The sequence below is a fragment of the Myripristis murdjan genome, chromosome 8 (genome assembly GCF_902150065.1).
Source record: "Myripristis murdjan chromosome 8, fMyrMur1.1, whole genome shotgun sequence".
NCBI classification, from domain to species: Eukaryota; Metazoa; Chordata; class Actinopteri; order Holocentriformes; family Holocentridae; genus Myripristis; species Myripristis murdjan.
Window position 1 is genome coordinate 11541586 of NC_043987.1, and position 22573 is coordinate 11564158.

At 42.3% G+C, this 22573-nt stretch overlaps 2 protein-coding genes across 2 annotated transcripts in view; one reads left to right on the forward strand and one right to left on the reverse strand.

Annotated features, from left to right (window-relative positions):
* The window catches only part of ntn1b (netrin 1b), a 41610-nt gene extending 22581 nt beyond the window's left edge, over nt 1-19029 (reverse strand). The window contains exon 1 of the mRNA XM_030058682.1: nt 18006-19029. Within this exon, the coding sequence (XP_029914542.1) occupies nt 18006-19020 (1015 nt within the window). The 5' untranslated portion in view covers nt 19021-19029. The remainder of the gene's footprint in view (nt 1-18005) is intronic.
* Nucleotides 1-22573, forward strand: part of LOC115364214 (phosphoinositide 3-kinase regulatory subunit 5-like) — an 84944-nt gene that overhangs the window by 47812 nt on the left and 14559 nt on the right. The window contains exons 3-4 of the mRNA XM_030058678.1: nt 9895-9993; nt 21647-21693. The gene's annotated coding sequence lies outside the window, so the exon portion shown is untranslated. The remainder of the gene's footprint in view (nt 1-9894; nt 9994-21646; nt 21694-22573) is intronic.

Consider the following 22573-nt stretch of genomic DNA (forward strand, 5'->3'; position numbering starts at 1 on the left):
CTGAAGCTGTCTTATTTACACAGTGTATCGTGTATTTGAAATACATTAAAGGAAAAAAAGTGAGAATTATTCTGGGATAATTTAACCTCCAGTGGTGCACGGATCACTGTGATAGTGGGAACATGTGTTGGTAACATTTCCACCATCTAACTTCTCCTTAAAAAAATTAATGTACATGTTGTGTGTTTCCCCAACTAGAAAATATCCATATCTTTACATGCACAAAAATAATGTGATTATTGTCTATATTCCATGATTAATAGGATCCAAATGTTAACCAACATGACTTGTTGGATATGCCTCATCACAGTCAAGTCTGAGGTGTGGAATTCCGACTTGAAATTTCCGAGTTCTGACTACCAGGTGTTCCCAGCTCGGTAGTCACAGAGTCGATGTAAGTCACACCACCACCATGGTGCTGGCACACTTTCCAGGGATCCATTAGTGATAGCTATGCTTGCTTATTAACTTAATGCTAAGGTTTTGTGAGTAACTTGACTCGGCAAGAAAACACATGTTTTATTAACATGCCATGGGACAATTATGGCTCGACAATACGACTGTGATTGTTCAATGTTAACAGCTTAAACGCTGTTTACCGTTATCAGTGTACACCTCCCTGCGCATCACCACGTCTGCGTGCTGTCAACACATGGCTCACGGAAAAGTTTGGGTTGTTCAGTTTTGCTTGAGTTTCCAAGTTGGAGCTTTGACGTTCCATCACTCTTTTCCCAGTTGGAGGTCTGAAATTCCAAGTTTTATAGTTGTTAACTTTTTGGTGCATGTGCCAAATGAAAACACCAATCAGACACCATAATCACATAATCTAGGGGTGTTAAAAGAACTGTGCCTAAGTTGAATTTGACTGATTTCAGTCTGATTAAGGTATATACATGATGTTTGAAAGTATTGAATTGCTTTCTTTATCCAATTAGAATCCAATTTTTAGTGTTCATGTAAACACACTGCACGACAGGTTGCAGCAAGATCTGAAGAAGGTAAAGCAAAGTAATTCTCAAGTGGCCCGCGCACAGCACCTTGCTCCAGCACAGATCTGACAGCGACATCAGCTCATGTCATAGAGCAACACTTCAATATAACTGGCATCAAGGTCAAAGGCTAATAGAGTTGTTGAACTCTATCTGCCTGGCTGCGTCGGGAGAGATGCTATCAGTCTAATGTGACCATCATGACCAATTTGACTGCAACACCTCTATTCCCTGTGGGGAGATCTGTCTGCTCCGCGACCATAACAGCAGGCAGAGAAACATAATATGACCCATCACTCAGCTCACCTTTCACCTCTGAGGAGCTGCTAAACCACACAAGAGAGCACTTTGTGCCCCGAGTCCAGATAAGAGATGAAAAGGCATGAGCTGAGCTAATGAATTGGGTTACTCTGCGATGAAAGCGGATTTGAGGCCGCTTCGCACAAGCCTGAGCACGCTCCTATATGTCAGTGGGAAAATCCATCGGTCAATATGTTTGTCCACTTTTATCCTATGTGGCTTTAGCACAGGTAAATGCTGATCTTATCTCTTTTTTTCTCTCTAGCTATATGTCAGAAGCTGGAAGCCGGGCTTTGTGGAAACACATGGTAAAAAGACTTATCTTACAGCCTCAAACAAAATGCCAGATCTGGAAAGGCTCCTGTCGCTGTAGCCTCTTGCTACGGGTTGTATGAAATGAAATGTCTAACTTCAGAGACATCTTTTTTTTTTTCCTCCCCAAAGATTGTGTCAGCCTAAGTAACCACAACTGAATGTGACAAGCTGCAATGAAGAAGCAACCTCCTTTCACAATGACCAGTGTTTATTATACAGCAGAAATACGGTGCCTGTCATTTAGAGTAGGAAACCAAAATGGCAGCTCCCTTTGCAAATTATATTTTCACACTTCATTACAGCCGGTATAAAAACCTGTCTCCTTTGAAATGTAAATGACCAGCCTTTTCCTATCCACAGGTCAAAGAATATCAACATGACTGGCTATGCTTTTTTCAGCAGGGCAGTGTAGTTTTTAATGAGGCTGTTCTACAACTGGACAGCCTGGACTGCCGAAATGTCACTGAACATGACACTGAAGCCCTGTCAGGTCCAAGGGTGCTGCTCTGTAGCTGGGCTTGACCTCTGACCTCCCTGCAAGTGGGAAGGGGGAGAGGTGGCACTGAGCACAACAAACTGCGTTACACTACAGCCAGAGACTGGAAAAGTGAGATGGTCAACTTCCACACTTCCGCCAGCGTTTCTGGAAAATATAAGGACTCAGCCCTGAAACTTGATGGCAATGGACATATTTTTTCCTTCTACTAATAAAACTATGCAAGGCTTCTTTGTGTGAGCGACTTCTTGAAATAATGTCTTATCTCAGCAATGACAGTCATACTACAGATCTTTTTAATAAACAATTTTTAACATCTTCTGGGTATGATTTGATGACATCGGCTTATGGTATTTAAATTTCCGATGCAGTGAAGGATTACCTGTTCAGACTGTAATAATAGCTGGATGGGAGTACATGACCACTGTGGTGCATCGACAAGAATGCAAGGATGTTACCTTCAGTCTTCAATGATGTTGACTGAAATTTACTGGTGTGTATTTATGTTTCTGAATGCACACATGCATGGATGACTTCTGGATGGCAAAGTATCCACAATACAGACATAAGATACTTTTTCTGTCTCATCCACTTTCCACTGCAAACTCTAACAATGACAAAAAAAAAAAAAAAAAACACGACGGCCAGTGCAAGCGTTTTCAGGCACATCAATAACAAGGGCGCTGATGAGCTGATTTCTACCACCCACTCAAGTGACTAAACTAATGTAATATACAGTGAACAAGGTCTTTGTCACATCTGAGCTGGTAGGTTCACTTTTAGGGCAAAAGTGCCATCTGTGTCATGGATGAAAGGGATGGATTTTCTTGTCATAAGAATAATGCACCATGTGTATGTAATAATTCAGCTTACTGAATTTAAAATAACAGTAGTATAAATGTGCAGCAGCTCTTTTCCACGGCTTTACAAAAGTGTCCCTGGTTTTGCAGTTTATATCGTCTATGTCTTGTATACTCTATTTTGTTGTTTCTGACACCTAGTAAGGTCTCCTTTATGCCACCAAATGCATTAGGGGCCAGAACCTACCTTTCTTGTGTGTGTGTGTGTGTGTGTGTGTGTGTGTGTGTGTGTGTGTCTGTGTGCACATGCATGTGTGTGTACTGGCTGCATACATTGTGCCTCTCTCCCTCTCTCTCTCTCTCCTCTCACAGGGTGGGAATACGTCTCCCCCGACTTGCGCGCCTCGTCTCGCCATGCAGCGTGCAATGATGTCATGGGAGGCGTTTTCTTTCTTTACGAGTGCAGCTCTGTGATCTCTGGTGGAGATCAATTAGCTGAGCAATCAGCCCTCCCTGCGCTTTTGTGTGAGTAACTGCTCGTAAACCGCTTGGTTGCCTGGCAAACGGGGAATTCACCGCCTCAACATAAACAGCCACCCAAGTCAGCCTGGCCAAAGCAGCGCTGCAGGCACCTTCTCAGTACAGTATATGTCATTAGGTAATGCCGTGTAACATTAGCTAACATAATTCACCATTAGCCAATGTAATATAACATTAGCAAATATTACTCTGGTGTGGCTCATAGTTATAGCTGGCTATTTGTGACTCTTAGCAGAACAGTAGTTAATAGGTTTTAATGACACCGGGTTGATCGCATAGACTCTATAAACTATATAAAGTAAACACCGCAGAGAATTGATATGAACTATGAGAACTAGATGGACTGTATTATGTACTTTAAGAGCCAGTTATTATGTGTCATTACATGCATTGTAGGTCTCAGTCCCTTATATGTGAACCCAGAGAGACTGATCTGGACCACAACTTGTTTTACACACAAGAAAAAAGGCCTGACACGACATTGCAACAAAGCAGTGTAATTTTGCAATCCTTAATGAGCAGAGTTATACGCTCCCCTCTTTAAACAGCCGGTGCTAAGTGGTGCCAATGATAACACACTCCGACTTATGAATAACAATGCATAATGAGCAGCATATCTCAGCCCATTTATCCTCTTGTTGCAAGGTTGGGACCAGTCCAAAGTAGGAGGGAGAGGGCGGCCCGGTGGCTCAGACGGCTGGAACGTATGCCATCTAGCTGCGGCTGTCCCGGGGTGAAAACCAGCCAAGGATGTTTGTCATGTGTTACCGCCTCTCTCTCTCTCTCTCTCTCTCACCCATGTCTCTCTATACCGCAAACTGTCTAATAAAGCAGCAAAGCCGCAGAAATAATGTTTAATAAAAAGCAGAGGAGGACAGGAGAGAGAGAGAGAGACAGAAATAGGAAAAGAAATGGAGTCTAAATCAAACAGCCAGTCTCCGGGCCATGAATCTATCTTGTGTCCGAACCCCATGCCTGATCCGTTCTGGTCTCTCCACATCAGGGAAGCTGCACATTGGTGATTTCAGTCGCTTGGGCTCCACATGAGTGTGGGTCATGTGTTTGAATACAGCATTTAGGGTCATTTTGAACTGTGTGCACTTTTTAAATATGCGGTTTTCTTCCTGGGCGTCTACCGCAGGAAAACAACACCAGACTGTAAAATTACCAATTAAAGTAAGAAGCTGACGTATTGGTGAAGCATCCTGCTGTCATGGCTGGTAGTGGCTGGGGGTTGTCATCTTCCTCTTTGGTGTTTTTTGTGTGTACACAAATGCAACTGCATGGATGAATAAACATGCCTGTTAAAATATACTCGAGTAATAATCTGATGAAAATTTACTAATCACTGATATTCTATATTTGTGTATTTTTGTTTTAGGCTCTGTCTATTGTCCTTAATGTGCTACACTTTGCCCACTGTCTAGGTATTGAAACAGCCCTCTCCTTTGCTTCATCAAGTTTGTTTCCCTTAGGTTTATGGGAAAGGTGATGGAAAAGGTCTACAGAGTTTTTAAGGATGTTGCCACTGTGTTTTTAGATGCTCTGCTCTGTTTTTATATGTAATACTGTATGTTTTTCAGATTTTTTTTTTCAGTTTTTCAGATGTCAAGAGAAGATGTTTCGTCTTCACTCTACTTTTATTGTTTAAGTCAACAAAAATGCCATTAAGACGCTTTGATCAGCTGACCCACATCAGTCAAAATCATTTAAAATGATTAACAGCTCAACAAGAAAGGCAACTACTTATGCAGTTCACACTGCAAATGTAAAACATTAAGTCCAGCAGAAGTCGGTGGCACACTTGATACAGATTTGCTGTGCATGAAAAACAGCTGCAGTTGGTTGAAAAGGGCATGATTTCCAAACTACTGAACAGAGGTTATGTGGTTATCTTTTCAGCAATTTAGCAATCGCTGAAAAATGCACAATACCCTTTTGTCATTGAGACAGCACTCTTTGTTTTTCAGACTGCAGTATACTATCTTATATTTTAGAGTAAACTCTCTACCTGGGGGGGGAAGGGTCCTGAGGGAATTGATTTCTTCATATCAATATTATAGATATTCACAGAATGCCCCGCATCCTAGTTGTTCATGATTTAGTGTTTTTGTGTTGTTTGTATCTTAATGTAATGGGGTTGGAGAAGTCAGCTAAGTCAGTCCAAACTGGCTTGACTGGCAGCGTGGCTGTGATTCATACTGGTAAGCACAGGATTTCATGGATCTGAACCTGCCAGGGTAACTCACTCTAAAAGGAAAATATCATCCTGGCTACCAGGAATGACACCTGTAACACTGAGACCGAAGCCGTGAGAGGACGCTCTTGTGAAAGCTGACACGAATAAGTAAAAAGATGGACAAACTTTTGGGACTTTGGAAGGCAGACTCTATCTACAACTTGGAAATCTTGACTTTTACAACTGTTTTTTTACGCTCACATTTTTAATAACTTTTTAAAGAAAATTACGAATTGTTTTGTTTGCATTACCTTTAATATAGATGTTCTTTCTTCACTTTTATTGTGTTGGACTGCCAGCATTGGTGGAATAACCTCAGTGTTTGACATCCTTATGCCATTAATGACACCAAGCGGGAGATATTGAGGCCTGCAAGAAAATTCCTATTTGTAATTATCACTAGGACACTGACATCAACAGTTTTTCCCAGTTGGCGGATCGTACTTATGGAAAATCCAACAACACATAAACGCAGCATAACTGAGCTTGTGGTCAGAAGGGACGCCCACCAGACCAGAGGACATAAAACTGCTCAGCCTGTGCTAAACATCTAAACAGGGTCAATTTGCTGTGGGACTTCCCTGGCCGATGTTGGGCTGTGCTCCAAGTCCTCCCCACAGCGCAGGGAGCTTATTTTAACACGCCGACACGTGCGTCCTTCACTGTCTTCCCCCGTGGTGAGGGAATCAGAGAGGGAGAGGGCAGGAAGCCACTCGGCTGTAAATCATAAACTCTAGGTGACAATCCATCGTTCTTGTGGCATGTTTATTGTGCTTTTTCCCCCCAAGTGCCTATTCATAACCAACCACCTCCTTATCTCAAAATATCTCCTGAATGTGTTTTCAGATTATGTTTGCCCGTGTAAGACACATGCATTTTTTTTTTTTTTTTTTTTTTGCATAAGCAGATTGTTAAGGGATTTTTTTTCTTTACTCAGACAGTAGGAACACCAAGATGGAAAAAGTGAAGAGAAAATAAAGGAGAGAAGACTTCAGTGCTCGGTTAGTGGTGGAGGTCCAATGTTTCTGGATGCTGTGATATGCTCTTGCTCTTGCCCTTGCTTTGCCCATTATATACAGCATGTATGAGATGTCCCCTCTACATGAATCAGCAGGTGTGCAGCTCATAACGTGACTTAACGAAGGAAATCTTTTGAGAGCACCAGCTCGCCTCAGGAAAACGGGTACAGACTAAGCACTATGGTTACATTTTGTCCAGAGGAAGGAAAATGTTAGGGAATTAATGGTTAATGATTGTTTTCATGGAAACGCTGAGAGGTCATTGTGAGTGTTTTCTTTATACTGCGTTCGTTTTCATCCCAAAGTTTGTTCTGGTTGCTAGGTGGCCTCCAGGACATGGCATTGAGCTGGAGAGGAAAAGGCTTGGTTCTTCCTGCAGCGCGCCAACTGCTGGCGATCTTATAGGGAACTCAGTGAACCTTCTGCAACAGTATTAACGAGTAAAACAAACGCCATGCAGAACGTTGGCAGGATAATGACACTGGAGGGGTCTTTGCTGTATATTCAAGAGTGATGCTGTCATTTGTCAGTCTAACCTGATTGAACTGTCAGGTTGAGTGAAGTTTGGACCCTGCCGCTTTCATTTATGATAGAAATATGAATGGCATCATTTTTAATACTGTCTGTATACAGTGTGACTGATTCAGATTTATTAATGTGGGTTTTAGCACATAAGCCCCAGCGCCTGGTCCTCTTTTTTTCTCAGCTGTTGGAAATTTGGGAGGCAGGGCATAATTTAAAAGACATTAACTGGACTGATTGAGGCCAATCCTGATGAAACAATGTATGAAATGCAAAATAACACGAAAACGTTTACCCCGTGCATATCATGCAATTTGATTTATTTTTATACTTCAATGAAATAAACTCAAGTGGAAATCCTTGCAGCACACACCACCTCTGTATCTTTCACTGCTTTCCTTCAAATGCCCTCTGCTCATTGTGATAAATCCATTGTTCTGGTATTTTCAGACCTGTACCTGTCACTCCTGCTCATGAAAACCTGGTGCTACATAGCCCAGGCTTGTTGTGTTACAGTGTAATCTAACATGGGCTTTGGCCATTGTTTGTTTTCGGGGCTCAATGCTCTGAGCTCATTGCCTTTCCCAGCTGTCTGGTTAAGTGGGAACCAGATATGTTATCACTGCCGCACTATCATGAGAAATTGAGCCTCACTATCTCGGTAAATAAACCACATGGGACAGTGAAAAAAGCTGTGGCGAAGCTATACAGAGCCATGTACAAACACACACACACACACACACATATGCTTAGAGACGATGTGTCTGACATGCTACACAGGGCCCGATTGCACATCTCACACTTGTTGTCTAAAGTTTTCCTGGGAAAGCGAGCAGAGCAGAGAGGAAACTGTCTGATGTATGTCTCGGGGCTCTGCGGATCGAGAAAGGAAGGAAGCCACTTCTCGCAGTTTGGTGCGAGTGTGTGAAGGCGTCGTGACCCCTGTGCTGCACAGTAGTTGTGGTGACCCGGATCAGTGCAGAGAACGGGACGGGAGCAGGCGGTCTGGTGCGCCTCCATCCCTTCGCAGTCTGGAAGAGTTATGGCAGACCGGAAGGTGGCTTAACCTTCTGCCTGCGGACGATTCCATGCTCCTTGTCTGAGCAAGAGATTTGCCTCAATCATGCATTTGCACACACATACACACAAACAGTGTGCTGAGGGAGGATTGCAAGTGATGAATCCCCAGGTTTTACCTCCTTATAGCAGATGTGGAACCCTGAGATATTTATAGTTGTGTAGGGACCGGTGTCTGGTAGCCAGCGTGTTCTCCTCTCCACTATCTATCCTCCTGGATATCCCCTCAAATCCAATAAGTGGTTCCTCATTCTCTCTCAGAGAAAAATTGGTCACTGGGGTAAGTGAGGGATGGAAGCAGAGGGGAATGTAGAAATCCATTACAGAGTAGCAGAGACCCTTGGACGGGCCCGAGCAAAAGTTACATGGAAAAATAAATACAAGTGGGAACCAACAGCTCCATTTCCTTATCAAGGCGGGCTTATTATGTTTGCAGTTTGTTTGTTTTTAAGTGTTCTGGAGATAAGCGGTGCTTAATGAGAGGAGGAGCAGGGTCACTGAAGTGGATATACACAGCATACTGTAGATATATATAAACAAGGAACTGAATTAACAAATGGCTTTCCCTGGTGTTTGGTGGAGGATTAAGTCAGATTTGATTTACATAATGTTACTGAGTTACAGGGATGTTAAACTAACACATATATATATATATATATATATATATATATATATATATATATATATATATATGTGTTTTTTCTTTTATTCAAATGTTCATTATTGTCATCTCTGGATGACAACATCATGAAACTGAGAATCTGAAGTCCTTTCCACGCAGAGAGAGACCCATTGGTTGATTTCGGACAAAAATAAACAGGACAGGTTTGCTGGGGAGGGATTAAAACTCACACGAAAGAGTGGAGCGATAAAATCAGAACACAACCTCAGTTTTTCTTCATCGCTGCCATGTTTCGTTGACGCTGTATAACTGAGGATTAGTTTACCAAGTTAAGTGATCAGAAGAGCTGAGGGCCAGCGAAGCTCTTCATCTGATGTGGAACGTAAGCTAACGACGGCTTCAGCTGTGACTTTCTCACATCAACTTTTACAAGCCCTCAAAATGCCAAAATAAAGTTTTTAGCATGAGAGCTCTCCAGTAATGTCAGCCATGAAAACATTTGCTGATATATTGTTGCAGTGCTAGGCCCGAAGCCATTTCAGTTCCAACAAGCTGACTTCTTTTTCCACCACAGTTGGATGGTCTGACCAGGGTCGAGACAGCAATATTACTCCAGGGAGATCACCCACCCAGCTCTGTTGGAATGTATAACTGTACAAAATCAGCTCCTAAAACTCCACTTGATTACAGTTATTGACTTTCAGGAACCGTCAAATCTTGGTAGTTGATGAGGATGGTACTAAAGAATAATACTAAATAAGAGAATCCCATTTTAACTGGGTTTACGTCTCTTCAATACAAGCAAAAGACATACATTGTGTTGAAAATCTGGTCAAAAACGTGCACAAAAGACTTTTTAGCAATTAAAAAAAACTAAAAAGTGTAAGACGCCCCCTTTAGTGTCATTCTAATGAGGATCAAGACTCTATTCAGCTATAATAGATCCCGTTGTCATTTGTTGTCTTTGTCCCCCAGTAAAAAGACCTTCATGTCGACAGCACAGCAGGGAGGATGGCACCAGCCAAAGGAGCTTAGCACGGCCTCCACTGTTCCTTAATGCTTTTGGGGAGACGGGTAAGTGGCACCGGGGGTAAGTGGGGTAAGTGACACGGGAGTTTGTGTTTGTGTGTGCAAGCGTACAACCGGTAATGTTACTGAGGCGGCTGTGTCGGGTGGCAGCGCAGCAGGGGAGCTGGCTGGGGGTCTGAAGCTGAGCTGCGGAGCGTGTCATTCCCCTGGCCCATTAATCATTCCCAGCCTGCCCAGCTTCACTAGCTCAAAGGGGCTCCGTGCACTCACACTCACGCTAGGTGGTCCCGATGCCACCCTGGAAGCCCCAGTCAGCCTTTGGGTGGCTGAGGTGAAACCCATGTAGACACATGGTGGACACAAAGGCTTGAGTATCCACGCATAACTCACAAACATGTAAATCCGTTTGCTCTGGGCACAACAAGAAGGCACACCCACGAACAAACAAAAATAAACAACCAAATAAAAAAAACTATGAACTGCGCCAGACCTTTGGGATCCCGTTCTTCTCCTGTTACTGTGCAGCGCAATATTGTCTGTAGCCATTATAGTGTGTAGCCACAAAGAAAAACAGACGTGAGGCCCGAAGAACAACAGTGCTCCTCAGAGAGATTAACCTGCTCTGTGTGCGAAGGCACTGAATGACTGTATCACTAATAATACACAACATACCTCAAGACTACTGTTTACTACATGAGTAATGATGACACAGAGCATAAACACACAAAATGTGTGCAGTCATATACTGTGTGTGTGTGTAACTCAAGCCACCACCCAGAGCTATCACCTATTAGTCAAACTGTTAAACACAAAGCGCTGTATGTTTCAAATTCCAGTAAAACCTGCCCTACTTTGCTCTGCATATGTTCCATACTAGTCGACAGTCATGCCATGATGTCCAACAGCCCATGCACAAAGGATATGAACATCAAATCATAGCTAACATACTCCTCTCTAAACACTGAGTCACCTCTCCAAACCACCGTCCACAACATAGCAATACAAGATTTTTCAGTATGCTCTTAAAAGCCTGAGTGAAACCTTTTTGGCTCCACCATCATGCCTGTCTTGAATTATGAGCTCAACAAAACAAAATCCTCAAAACATGCAGCCTTTACCCAGAGGACACTGGATTCTACCAGAGCATGGATTTTTGTGATCCCCAAAATACATCGCTTTGTTTTATGGTCTCATTGTATACAGAGAAACCTCTTACCAGAGTCACATAGGCTTATGTTGCAGAAAGGGCTGGAGGCAATCGAGTAAAAGCCCATATAAACGTATTGTTATGCTTTCCATTTGTGACAGAAGCAGAGCTAAAGGATGCTTTAGGATAAGTCCTGGCTGGAAGGGTGCTGTTATTTATAAGAGTGAGCACAGAAGTCCAGTGTGTGAACGGCGACATTAATCATGGCCGAGAGTGCCCAGCGAGCACAGTCAGGGCAGCACATGGCTCTTAATCACAGTAATGTAGGTCTGAGCCCCACATGGAGTGCAGACGCCCAACATTCAACTGGACGGCCCAAGTTCAGTCCCCTCTGTTAGCAAGCATCCACCCTGCTGAAGTGTCCTTGAGCAAAACACTGAATCCCTACCGCCTACACTGAGGGCAGCCCCAATCTGCACACTGCAGTCAGGGCTATTTGGAAGACGAGGACAGGTAAACAGTCCCAAGTGATCTGTAAGGTACTGTTCCCTCTCTGCCATCTGAGGCCAGAGCTGACCTGACTGTGGTTTTATGGAACATTAGCAAATGCAGAGCTACCAGGCTGCAACCAGAAGAGTCACATAGCAAATCTTGTCTTTTTGGAAAGTGTACGTTCATATTAGACTTGGTCAAGTTTGTACAAATCTGGGAGGCCAGGCATCCACACTGACTGACAGGCAAAATGTTTCTATTTGGCAGATATTTTTTAGCTTGAGTGCTGTATAGAAAAACTTTTTTTTTTTTTTTTTTTTTTTTCCATATTTTCTATTCAATCAACTTAGGTGCAATGCAAAAGTCCTTCAATGGAAGGGAAAACTGTTTTTTTCCTCTCTGTGTATCTGTCTGCAGCTAATCTTGCATATTACTGGGCCTATTACCCTAACATTTTTTGTGCACACTTATGACTGTATGATTGAGGACTTCTCATGGTTGCGGTGATTCAGAACCTTTGAAAAAAGGTTTATACTGCACTTTAGCGCTAACTCCTCAGCTGTTTTTTTTTTTTTTTTTTTTTTTTTTTGCCAAAGTCTGAGCACCGAAGAAGGGGAGATATGCCTGGCGGAGATCTGCACTCTACGGAGAGCTCTCTTCTAGTTTAATGTCTCTGTCTTGCCATATTTACATCATATTGTATTTACCTATCTTCCAACTTGTAAATTTTGTTCACGTCAACATCCAACTGATAATTACGATCAGGAATTTAATGTTTGTGTGAGAGCTCCAATATACTAGGCGGTGATAAAAGCGGTGGTACCTGGAATAGCTTTGTCATATCAGTCGCAGCCCATCGTTAATAAATAAACACCAATTCAATGCAGCTTTTTTCATGCATGAACCAAGTCTACCTATCATAATACATATGCTCAAAAGAGCATATTTTTGTTAACTTAATGATTTAATAGTGTTACCTTTTGATATAGACTTGTACTGTACTGATTGCTTTTCTTTTCAACTTGCAAGTCATAGTGATGATAATCTTTCATAGCTTTACCCTCCTTCCCATATGATGTGAACAAGGCATAAATATTTAAAAATCTACCCCAAAAGAGAATGTGAGTGTTCCTGTGATCTTAAACATTTAATTCAATATTCGTGAACATGAACAATGACAGAGGGCCAAGGGTCTACTTTGAGATGTCATCAAGAAATAAAATCTGAAGCGGTCGCACCACAACTGATCTGGAGCGATGTGTCTGTATCCCTAGGTCACCACAGGTCCTGTCACAGGCTCCACAGAGTTAACTGTTGCTGGTTTAGGTCTGGTCGCCTCCAGATGACGCTGTCAAGAACGTCTCGCCGCTGATGGTTTTCAGAGAGCTGCTTGTGCTGATAAAGCTAGATTGATCTTTTCATGTTCGTAAGAAAAGCACATGTGAATCTGTTTTTGATTGGATTTTACTTCCACTGATTGGTTTAATGTATTGGCTTCAGGGTCGCTACAGCACGCAATTATTTCCTCTGAACTCCCATTGGTCAATTTGCATTTTCCACCCCAGTGCCCCTGAGCTGTACTCATGCATTTCGATGTTCTAGATGACTGAGACTAGTCAGTCCATCTAACTGGCACTCTGCTCCTGATGGGGTTTTGACTTTCCATGCTGCTGTAGCCCACTGCGCTGCCAAAAGTGGCCCTGAATGTTTCCTAATCCTGACCTGCAACACACGTTTCCTATTAACTGCCCAACATTTTCTGTTTGTACTCGCCTAGAAACTATTTTCATTTCACATATTTGTGTTTATACTTATTTTCTTCTTATTACTACCACCATTACTTTTTCATCCAATCTGTACTTAATATGTTTTGGCCTTATTTATACTATTTGCACTGTACATCTGTTGGCTGTAATATGGTTAATGTTTTTGTGGACCCCAGGAAGAATGACTGTAATCTTGGTAATTGCTAATAGGAATCCAAACAAACAACCCACAACAACAGCAGGATCCTCACCACCGCATTTATTTTGTTTTCATTGTTGTGTTTTCTCTAAATGGTTACTTTTTTCCTCTTTCAAATGTATTTTTATGCCCTCTATAGCCAACATCCCTAAATGTTTACCTTTGGATGTTGGTGATTAATTTTTAATACTCACGGATCCTCGAGATTCAGTGCCTTGCTCAAGATTACTTCAGCAGGGCAGACACTTGCTGTCATTGAACCCAGGCCTTCCAGTGGAGAAAAAAATCTCCCTTATTACTTCACCATGTCGCTGCCTGCCTCAGAAGTCCCTGTTGTTAGCAGGAAACAAATTCATCCTTGCTATGCATTTCTAAATATTCAAGCAACCTTCACCTACATTACAACCAGTGATGATAATACTTTAACTCTGAAAGTGCAGCTATTCAGCAAGGCTGTTTTTTATTACCGTTTTATGCAATATGTTATGGTTATGTATTTAAACATGAAAACAGACCAAAATAGAAGTCAACAAAATATAAAAAAAAAAGCCCAGAAATGGCAATATCCTCTGGCTGCTGTTGACTAGAATCATGTGAAAAATCAAAGCTCACAAATATGTCTCAAGTTAAAAAATTTGATGCTAATGCCTGACTCTGTCCTCTGGCGGTGGAACGCATTGTCAGGCCAGAGAAAGAGAGAGGGATGTAGAGACAGTCAGAGTGCGCGAGAGAAACGGGAAGAGGGGAATGAGGGAGAGGGAAGGGGATGGAGAGAAAAAATAGATTGAAAGAACCAAAGCGCCAAAGCACGAGAGAGACAGTACAACCTCTATTACAAGAATATCTATGACATCATGCTTTTCAGAAATTCTTCTCTCCTGTCACATTGGCCACTGCAGTGGAACTGAAATGAGACCCAGATGGTGAGCAGGCCTGGCCTGGCCCAACCTGGCAACCCAGGGGAGGCAGGCAGCACAACCACAGTCAGCAGAAACAGTGTCAATGGTCCCAGTCAGCCACATGGACAAAGACCAGTCCAGCAGAGAGACGCTGTCAGCTGAACAGCTAGCCAGCGCCTGGTTCCCCAAAAGCATCTTGGGGCTAAAAATCATCATAGCTCTATTGTAAACCAAAGCTGATCGTAGATCTGGAATGGTTCTGGAAAACAGGCCGTGGTAAGTGTGGTGTCCTTGTTCTTTAAGGGTCTGGTTTCTTCCAACTTGTACCAGTATTTCTTTCTCTTGTCTCCTGTCATGCAATGGGGGGGACTGTTCATACAGACAAAAGAAAATGCTGTTTTCAAAAGGTGGTCATGTCTTCGCTGATTTCACCTTTCCAGACTCACTGCACCTCTAAAAGGGGTTTAAAGTATTGATTTTAATGACCAACCGCTGCCTGCTTTTGTGCTCGCAAATCCCTCCTGCCAAATTCAAATTCATCAAACAAGCCTACAAACCTGTTTCTTCACAGATTTGTGAGCATGCATTTAGATTCAGCACTCCCTCTATTTTTAGAGCCGGTGGAGGGAGTACCAGTACATGCTGCACAGACTGGGAGGAGAGCCAGTAGGCAATTGATACAATCATATCCCCATCCAGCTACCTTGTGGGTGGCAAGCATGCCGCCGTTTACTCAGAAATACTTCAGTGTAGGTTCAATGGACGCCAAAGCAGAAAACATACCGATAAGAATCAGAGATAAAAACACCTTCTAATAGGATGAATGTTACACTCACTGACTTGTGTCAGAAATCTACAGTGAAGTTACACAGAGTTTTGAGTCCAAAGGCCAGGATGTCTTGAAAGTACAAGTGCAAAAATTCTTTTATTTTACTTTAGTATCAAATACACCTAAACCTAAATAAAGTCTGCCAACCATAAGAACAGAGAGCTGCTGCGGAGCGGCTGAGCATGAAAGTGTATTCTGAAGGCTCTTCAAAAGTGTAAGGCTGACTTAACCTCCATTCGACTCTTGGCCATTATAAAACAGAACATCGGATGGCAGCGGGACAGCAAAAACAAAGTTGAAATTGAACAAGTGCAAAATTACACGTATGAGTGAGTAAAGCTACCATTTTCAACTTGCCTCAAAACCTACTTGGCAAGCGAGTGTTTCCCACAGTTCCCTTCACAGCCCATCAGTCAGGCCGGAGAGGAGAGGAGGTCTGACTGTCAGGGGTCAGTGCTACGCCGTGCATGGAGGGAATATGAAGCAGCTGCCTGGGACAGGGAGACTTGAAATGGGACAGGGAGAGCCTTATGGGTCACCATGTGTGTGTGTGTGTGTGTGTGTGTGTGAGTGTACACTCACAGCGCCCAAGCGTTTCTCATCCATATTCACTCCGTTAAATAAATAATCATGGGTTGTGGTTAGCGCAGGTCAAAAATGATCATGTAGATTTATTTAACAAGAGAGCAGATTTCATAATAATGGAGGACATTCTGTTTGCAGGTTTTTTTATGAACAAATTCGTATGCCATGCATGCAACCCCAGCTGATGAGAAGACAAAGGTTACTGCTGCCAATATGAATTCTTCTCTACAAAAATATGATGGCAACCCTGCATGCAAAGTCATGGGAAAATTGCTTTGTCTGACTACATTAATGCCTGTCGCCAACTACTCTCCCATAACCACGCCTCGGCCTCTCTGAACCTTTATCTGTATCGCAGTATGTCATGATGTGTAAAGTCAGTAGACAAGGAGAAGAAATCAAGACGGATCATTAGCACCAGCCACTCTGCATCCCCACCACCAAGCTATAAATGTACAGCTCAATGGAAACAGCCCCTCCCCTGGGCCTTTCATACTAAGGTGTCAGGCCACCCTTATTATTTCCTCCCCCTCCCTCGGAAGACATGCTCAGTCTGGCTTTTTGGAGGTTTTATCTGATGACACCGCTCACACAAAGAGAGAGATGGTGAAAGGGGCCTCTCGCTGACAGCGAGATGGATGCCACAAGTGACAGCCTTTTGTTTTAGTAAAATACACTCACATGCTGGCTTTGCAGAGGCAAAAGGCGGAGGCCAAGGGGAACAACTTGTTCACTTGTTCCGTTTGGTTGAGCAAACCATGGCAGTGTCGGAACTTGTTACTTTTCCAGGTTTGCTTCACTGTAGCTCAGGGGCTTGAGCTGTGGCTCTGTTGATATAAGCCCCCCTGCTCTGTTGAAAATAAGCATCACAGCAAATAAACTCTGCTGCTAGAATAAAAACTTAGATCTGGCTTCAAATTACCTCGTGCTTTGTCCTCCCCTTTGAATAGCTTACTGGCCCTAGAGTGGCAGTTTATACTCTACGTGCCAAAAATGTCAATAAAACAGCCTTAATCGCCCATCCAATCTGATAATAGCACCTGCTTATGGAAACACAACACGCCCCTGCAGTCTATCTCTGCAGCTGCAATGTTTCCTTCCTATTGAGTCTCTACTACAGTCGGAAACACTGGTCAAAACGCAATTACGCATTTGGGCAGGCGCACTTGTTTGTTGAAATGACTTCCTGCCCTTTCTTTTCTATTCAGGGCTTTCTTCTGGGTGTAGCAGATTAAAAAAATCAGCGGTTCATACATTACACACAGTATTGCAGCTTAAAGCGCGGTTAGCGTCTTAAAGCTGGAAAATGAAAGTTTTTCGATTTTATTTTGTCACGGCATCTGGCACCAATTATGTTTGATCAAAGTCTCATGACTAAATGACCCCGTGTTAACGGTTTTGTAAGAAGGCCTAGTTTTAATTAATTTCTAAATGTTTATTGCTTACAGTTTTCATCTTTTTTAAATTTTGAAGCGATTATCAAATTTATTTACAGTCTGTTGAATCTAATTACATTTAGAATTTCACAATTCAGCAGATTGCCACAAATATACACAACATTGTAACTTTTTGTGCGCGTGGTAACATTTGTTTAGTCTTGTTTTTGTTATGTAAAAAGTGGGATTAAATAAGGACAAAAGCCTGAATGGTTCCAAATAAAATTGGTAATTTTGGTAAGGCTTTTTTTCTCACAGTCTCTTGCATTTGAAGATCAGGATATTAGTTTGTCTTTTCCATCTGGGTTGTGTTGTGTGGGGAAACGCTTGAAACTTGAGGCCTTTTTTTCTCCCTTTACCGTGAACTGTAATGTACAGTCAAACTGATACCCACAAGCTCGGCGGTAAATATTTGAGCATATTAATATGCTTCAAGAGATTTGAAAATCCAGGGAAACTGATAAAACAAAACCTGTGTGTCATTTTAACGATAAATATATATATTGTTCATAACAATAAATAAACTGCCGGTCCGTGCGTAATTTCTGTGCGCAATGGTAAGGCTCACTGACCGCTAATTAAAATTACTTGATCTATAACAAAAATCTTTTTTCTTGGATTGAGTAATATAATGGAGAACACAATTTTTGTACTTGACGGAATAAATTGATGCCATGTGGCTGAGTAAATAGGGCTTTCCTTACCGACGCACTCGTTCGCTTCTCTGGCCGTGGCGCGCTGCCAGGGTCGGTCATAATGGAAAGGTTTGCACCTGTCGCACTCTGGTCCCGCAGTGTTGTGTTTGCACTCACAAACCAGATTCCCCTCTCTGTCTTTCACACATTTGGAAGCGTGACCGTTACACTTGCACCTTCCTCCGACCTGCAGGTCCGACACCGCGTAAAAATAGGAATCGCGGGCCAGCTCCGAGTCATCCTCGTTCTCGTCCCCGAAAGTGTGGAGCCGGCTGAAGGTCACCTTGATGTCGGTGGCCGTCACCCAGTCCTGCAGCACCGGGGAGTTGTCGAAGTCGTGCGCCGACGGTCTGCCGTCCAGGGTGCTGAAAGCGATGAGCCCACCTGTCAGAGGGTGCATGTCTGTGTGCGAGTCCGTGCAAATGGCTTCTTGCTCGTTCTGCTTGGTAATTGTCGCCTTGTTCTGCCTGTTATACATTTTCTTACACTGAGTGGAATAGAACTGAAAAGGCACCCACGACTTGCCATAGTCCATGGACTTGAAGATAGCCATAGATTCAGGTCTGGGTGAGCAGAACTGCAGGCTCACATAGGTGACCTCAAACTTTTTACCCAGCGACAAGGTGAGGGTGACGTTCTGTGGGTATTGCACGTAGTTTTCAGACTGCCAGCAGGTGAGGTTGTGAGGGTTGTTGAGATCTGTTAAATAAGCAGGTGGATGGGACTTCTTCGGGTCCCCGGCGTCGCACGTGTGACAGTCCCTTGTTCTCTCCTCTCCTTTTTCGGTCACCACGCAGTACCTGGCGGCGGGGTTTCCACAGGTGCTGGAGACGCGCACGTCCTTCCCGAAAGCAGAGTTTACAAAGTCGGGGATGCATCTCCGAGGGTTCCCGTTCTCATCATAACACGGGTCTGGCGGGGAAGACTGTGCAGCAAACATGCTCAGCCCGTATCCTCCAAGAACCCCCTCGGTCAGCAAAGAAACTGTCACCAAGGTGACCCAAACCTCCAAAATCCTTATCATTGTAATCCGCGCTCCTCAGTGTCTCGTGCGCTGAAATTTAATGCAGATAAAAATCATTAAAATCATCAAGATTGGTAACATTCAGATTAATTATGAATGACAATGCTCAGGACAAAGTCAAGTCAAATAAAAAAAAAAAGAAAACACTTAAAATTATGCTGTTGGGATGAACAAGTAAGACGCACAGTCAAGCATGTAACATACTGATTGTGAATGAAATGTTCTTACGAGGCAAAGAAAACTCCACAGAGGACACTACCTCGAAATAAACTGTTCAGTCTGAAAGTGTGGCAGAACTCCTAAGAATCTGCAGGACAACCTATCCCGTTTACGCACGAAAAACTACTGCTAGTTCAGCTCTTCTCTCTTTGTAATTCCTAAACATAAATAAGTTATGGCAAGCGACCAGCTGGCTCTGAGTCCGCCTGCCTCTGTCTGTCCACTCAGTCACACCTCTGCCCACCTCTATCTCTTTCTGTCCCATTCCCTCTCTATTATAATAGAAACGAGGGGTCCAGTTATTCAGAGGAGCCGGAGGTTAGACCGCGCTGTCTCTCTGCGCTGGGATGGGCAGCAGCGACATCTGCCGGTCGCGTCCTTATACTGCATGTCAGAGCTAAAGGCTGCTCCAGGCTGTGGAGGCCCGGTTAAGGAGGAATAGGGTGCAGTCAGAACTTATGATTTGATGTAAAAAAAAAAAAAAAAAAAGATAGGTTAAATAAAATAATAGAAATAAAAATACTAAAAATGCTGCAAAAATATTAAAACCTGGATTTATATGAAACTGATGTCTGGGGTTAAGGTTTGGGATAAGGCTGTATATTTTTATCAACTCCCAGAACTCTGATTTTTCCTATTAAAAAAAAAAAAAGCTCAGAGTTATAACAAACATTTCCATATTGTATCGCAATGTCAGGTACATATTCTGTATCTGCTGGTTACAACACTTCATGAAAGCTGTTTCACACCACTTGAAATGTTCAAACCTACTGTTTTATCACTCCACCATTACTTCAAATACAAAATATCTAGATGTCTTATGCGTAAATTTTATACACATTCCCCTGTAATTCATTATGACATATTTGGTATCCACTGAAACCTTGAGATCTCCACTAGAATTTAAAATAATGTTCTGTGGGTTTGAACAAAGCTTGGCCGTGCAGCAAAGATGAACGTGCCTATAGGTGCTGCAGAGTTGAGGAGGTTAACATATACACAATGCTCAGACATCAAAAATCAGAGAGGGAGAATATGATAGACTAATAATATAAAGAAAGAAAAACAATTTACAGCACTTAACCAACTTAATTAGGAAGGATATGGGAGGAAATATTAATTGTCAGCCACCAGCTATTTGACATTACCAGTGTTGGGTAAGTGACTCAAAAAACAAGTAACCAATTAAGCTACTCATAGAAAATGTGATCACATTAGTTTACTAGTTACTCACTCTAAAATATAATTAGATTACTAAGAATTTTACTTAAAAAAAAAAAAAAAAAAAAAAAAAAAACCACGGTGTGCTGGTCAGGTGTCAAAAAACTTACTTTTGCGTTAATTACTAAAACCTAGATACCTAGATCAGATTTTATCAGAGGGAGAATACACAACTTGGACACCAATGAGTGTCCAGTCAAACTGGATCAGCACTCATGTGAGCACTGATCTAGCAAGTAAACTAACAAACTGTCAAGTAAATATGCAATACTAACTGAAGTACACACTGAATGCAGAAACAATGCGGGGACTGTTCCTGACGTGAGGCTGCAAAATTCTTTTCCCAATGTACATCTCACTCTCCAAAGTTTAAACAGGTTTTTCTTACTTGTCTTCTTCTCTTTATCTTCATATTCTCCTTTGTGATCAGCATAGGTTCAGTGAGGCCAGTCAGTAAGGGATACTGGCTTTAACCTGGCTTCACCTCACTGGTGTTTGTAGTTAGTGAATAGTTGACAAGTAATTCTTGCATAACCCTGAATCAAGTACCACATCATAGATAATCATAAGTTACTTAAGAGCAAATTGAGAAATAACATATTCCTCGATAATCTGAGACCACTTATTTAATGTGTTGTTCCTGATTATCTCTGAATAACATCCTAAATGGCACATAATTATCCTTACTTCCTTATTACTCATATATTACTCATAAATTAGTTACTATTTTTATGTCATCTCATCATTACTTAATGATTATTTTAGCATTAGTTGCAATTTTTTTGTCGCTCAAGTGAAGTTTTATATCCCCCTTCCAGCTGACAAATAAGTGTGGAGTTATGACAAGGAATGCATCATTATTAAAGCGCCAAAAAAATACTGCTTCCAGCACAAAATAAAAACCTATGTTGTCCCATGATGAATGAAGTAATAAAATATTTTTCCTACTGTACCATTAAATCTCTAAATTGGGCCCACTGTTGGAAACAAGCTCTTGTGTGCCCTAAAATGAGGTCTGTCATTTAAAATGCTCCTCCTACAAACTCAGTACAATGTCTTATGTCAACCACCTCAGCATAAGACTCATTTCAGTTCCTGTTTTGCTGCTCAAGCCCTCCTGACTTGGCATTTGGAGAGTCTATTTTTGAAGAGGCACAAACAGAAGGATGTGGTCTGTGTGTTTCAGCTGGAGTGGATCTGGGATGCTGTAAGACGCTGATATTCAGCTTGCAGGTAAGGATTAGATTAATCTCCCTCTGTCTGTCTCTGTCTCTCCGTCCGTCTGTCTGTTTGTCTCTCTTCCATACTTTTGTGTATATTTGTCTTCACTCTGGTTCTAGGCTGTCCTTGCAAGTGCAGTAGACCCACTTCACAGTTCTCTAATTAGGTGCAAGCTGCAAGTTGTCAGTGCTTTGGCCTTCCTAGAGTGCCGGCACCTGTTTGTGGTTGCTTATCATTTCCACTCAATCTCACTGCAAAGTGTTAGTGAGGCTCTGCAAATTTCCTGTCCTGGTTTAGAAAAGGAAAATAAACCCGCTCAAAGTCGGCTTAAATGAATGCACACATTTCTCCTCTTCTTCTACTTCTTTTTCTTCTTCTTCTCATCATCATCACTTCAATATCCTAACATATCCATCAATCAGTCATCCAGCCCTTCACCATAGTGGATCTTTGTGTCATCTCACTGTGTTCATGTACCCTTTGTCCTTGTATTTAATGTATCTGACTGCTATGACAATCTATCTATCTATTGATCTGTTTATCTACAGCACAAGTTTATAGGAGGTGTTTAGAGTATGTAACCTATAAATTACCCTTGCAGTAGATTATTGGGTTGCTGAAATGAATCTGCATGAAAAAATTATCTTTGCTTCTTTTAAAATCAAGGGGAAAAAATCTGACCAAGGCCTTGCAGGCACCGGCACATGTGATTTACTCACAGCATCATGCATGAGGGAACATCACCCATCACCACTGCTCTTTCTTGTCTGTCTTTCCTGCCTCCTTCCACTGTAACATGTATAATAAAAAAAAGAAAAATTGCATTAAAGTAATCTTAATGCTGCAGGAAAACCCTGTAGACATTGGTGTTTTTTTTGTGCTGTGTGGGTAT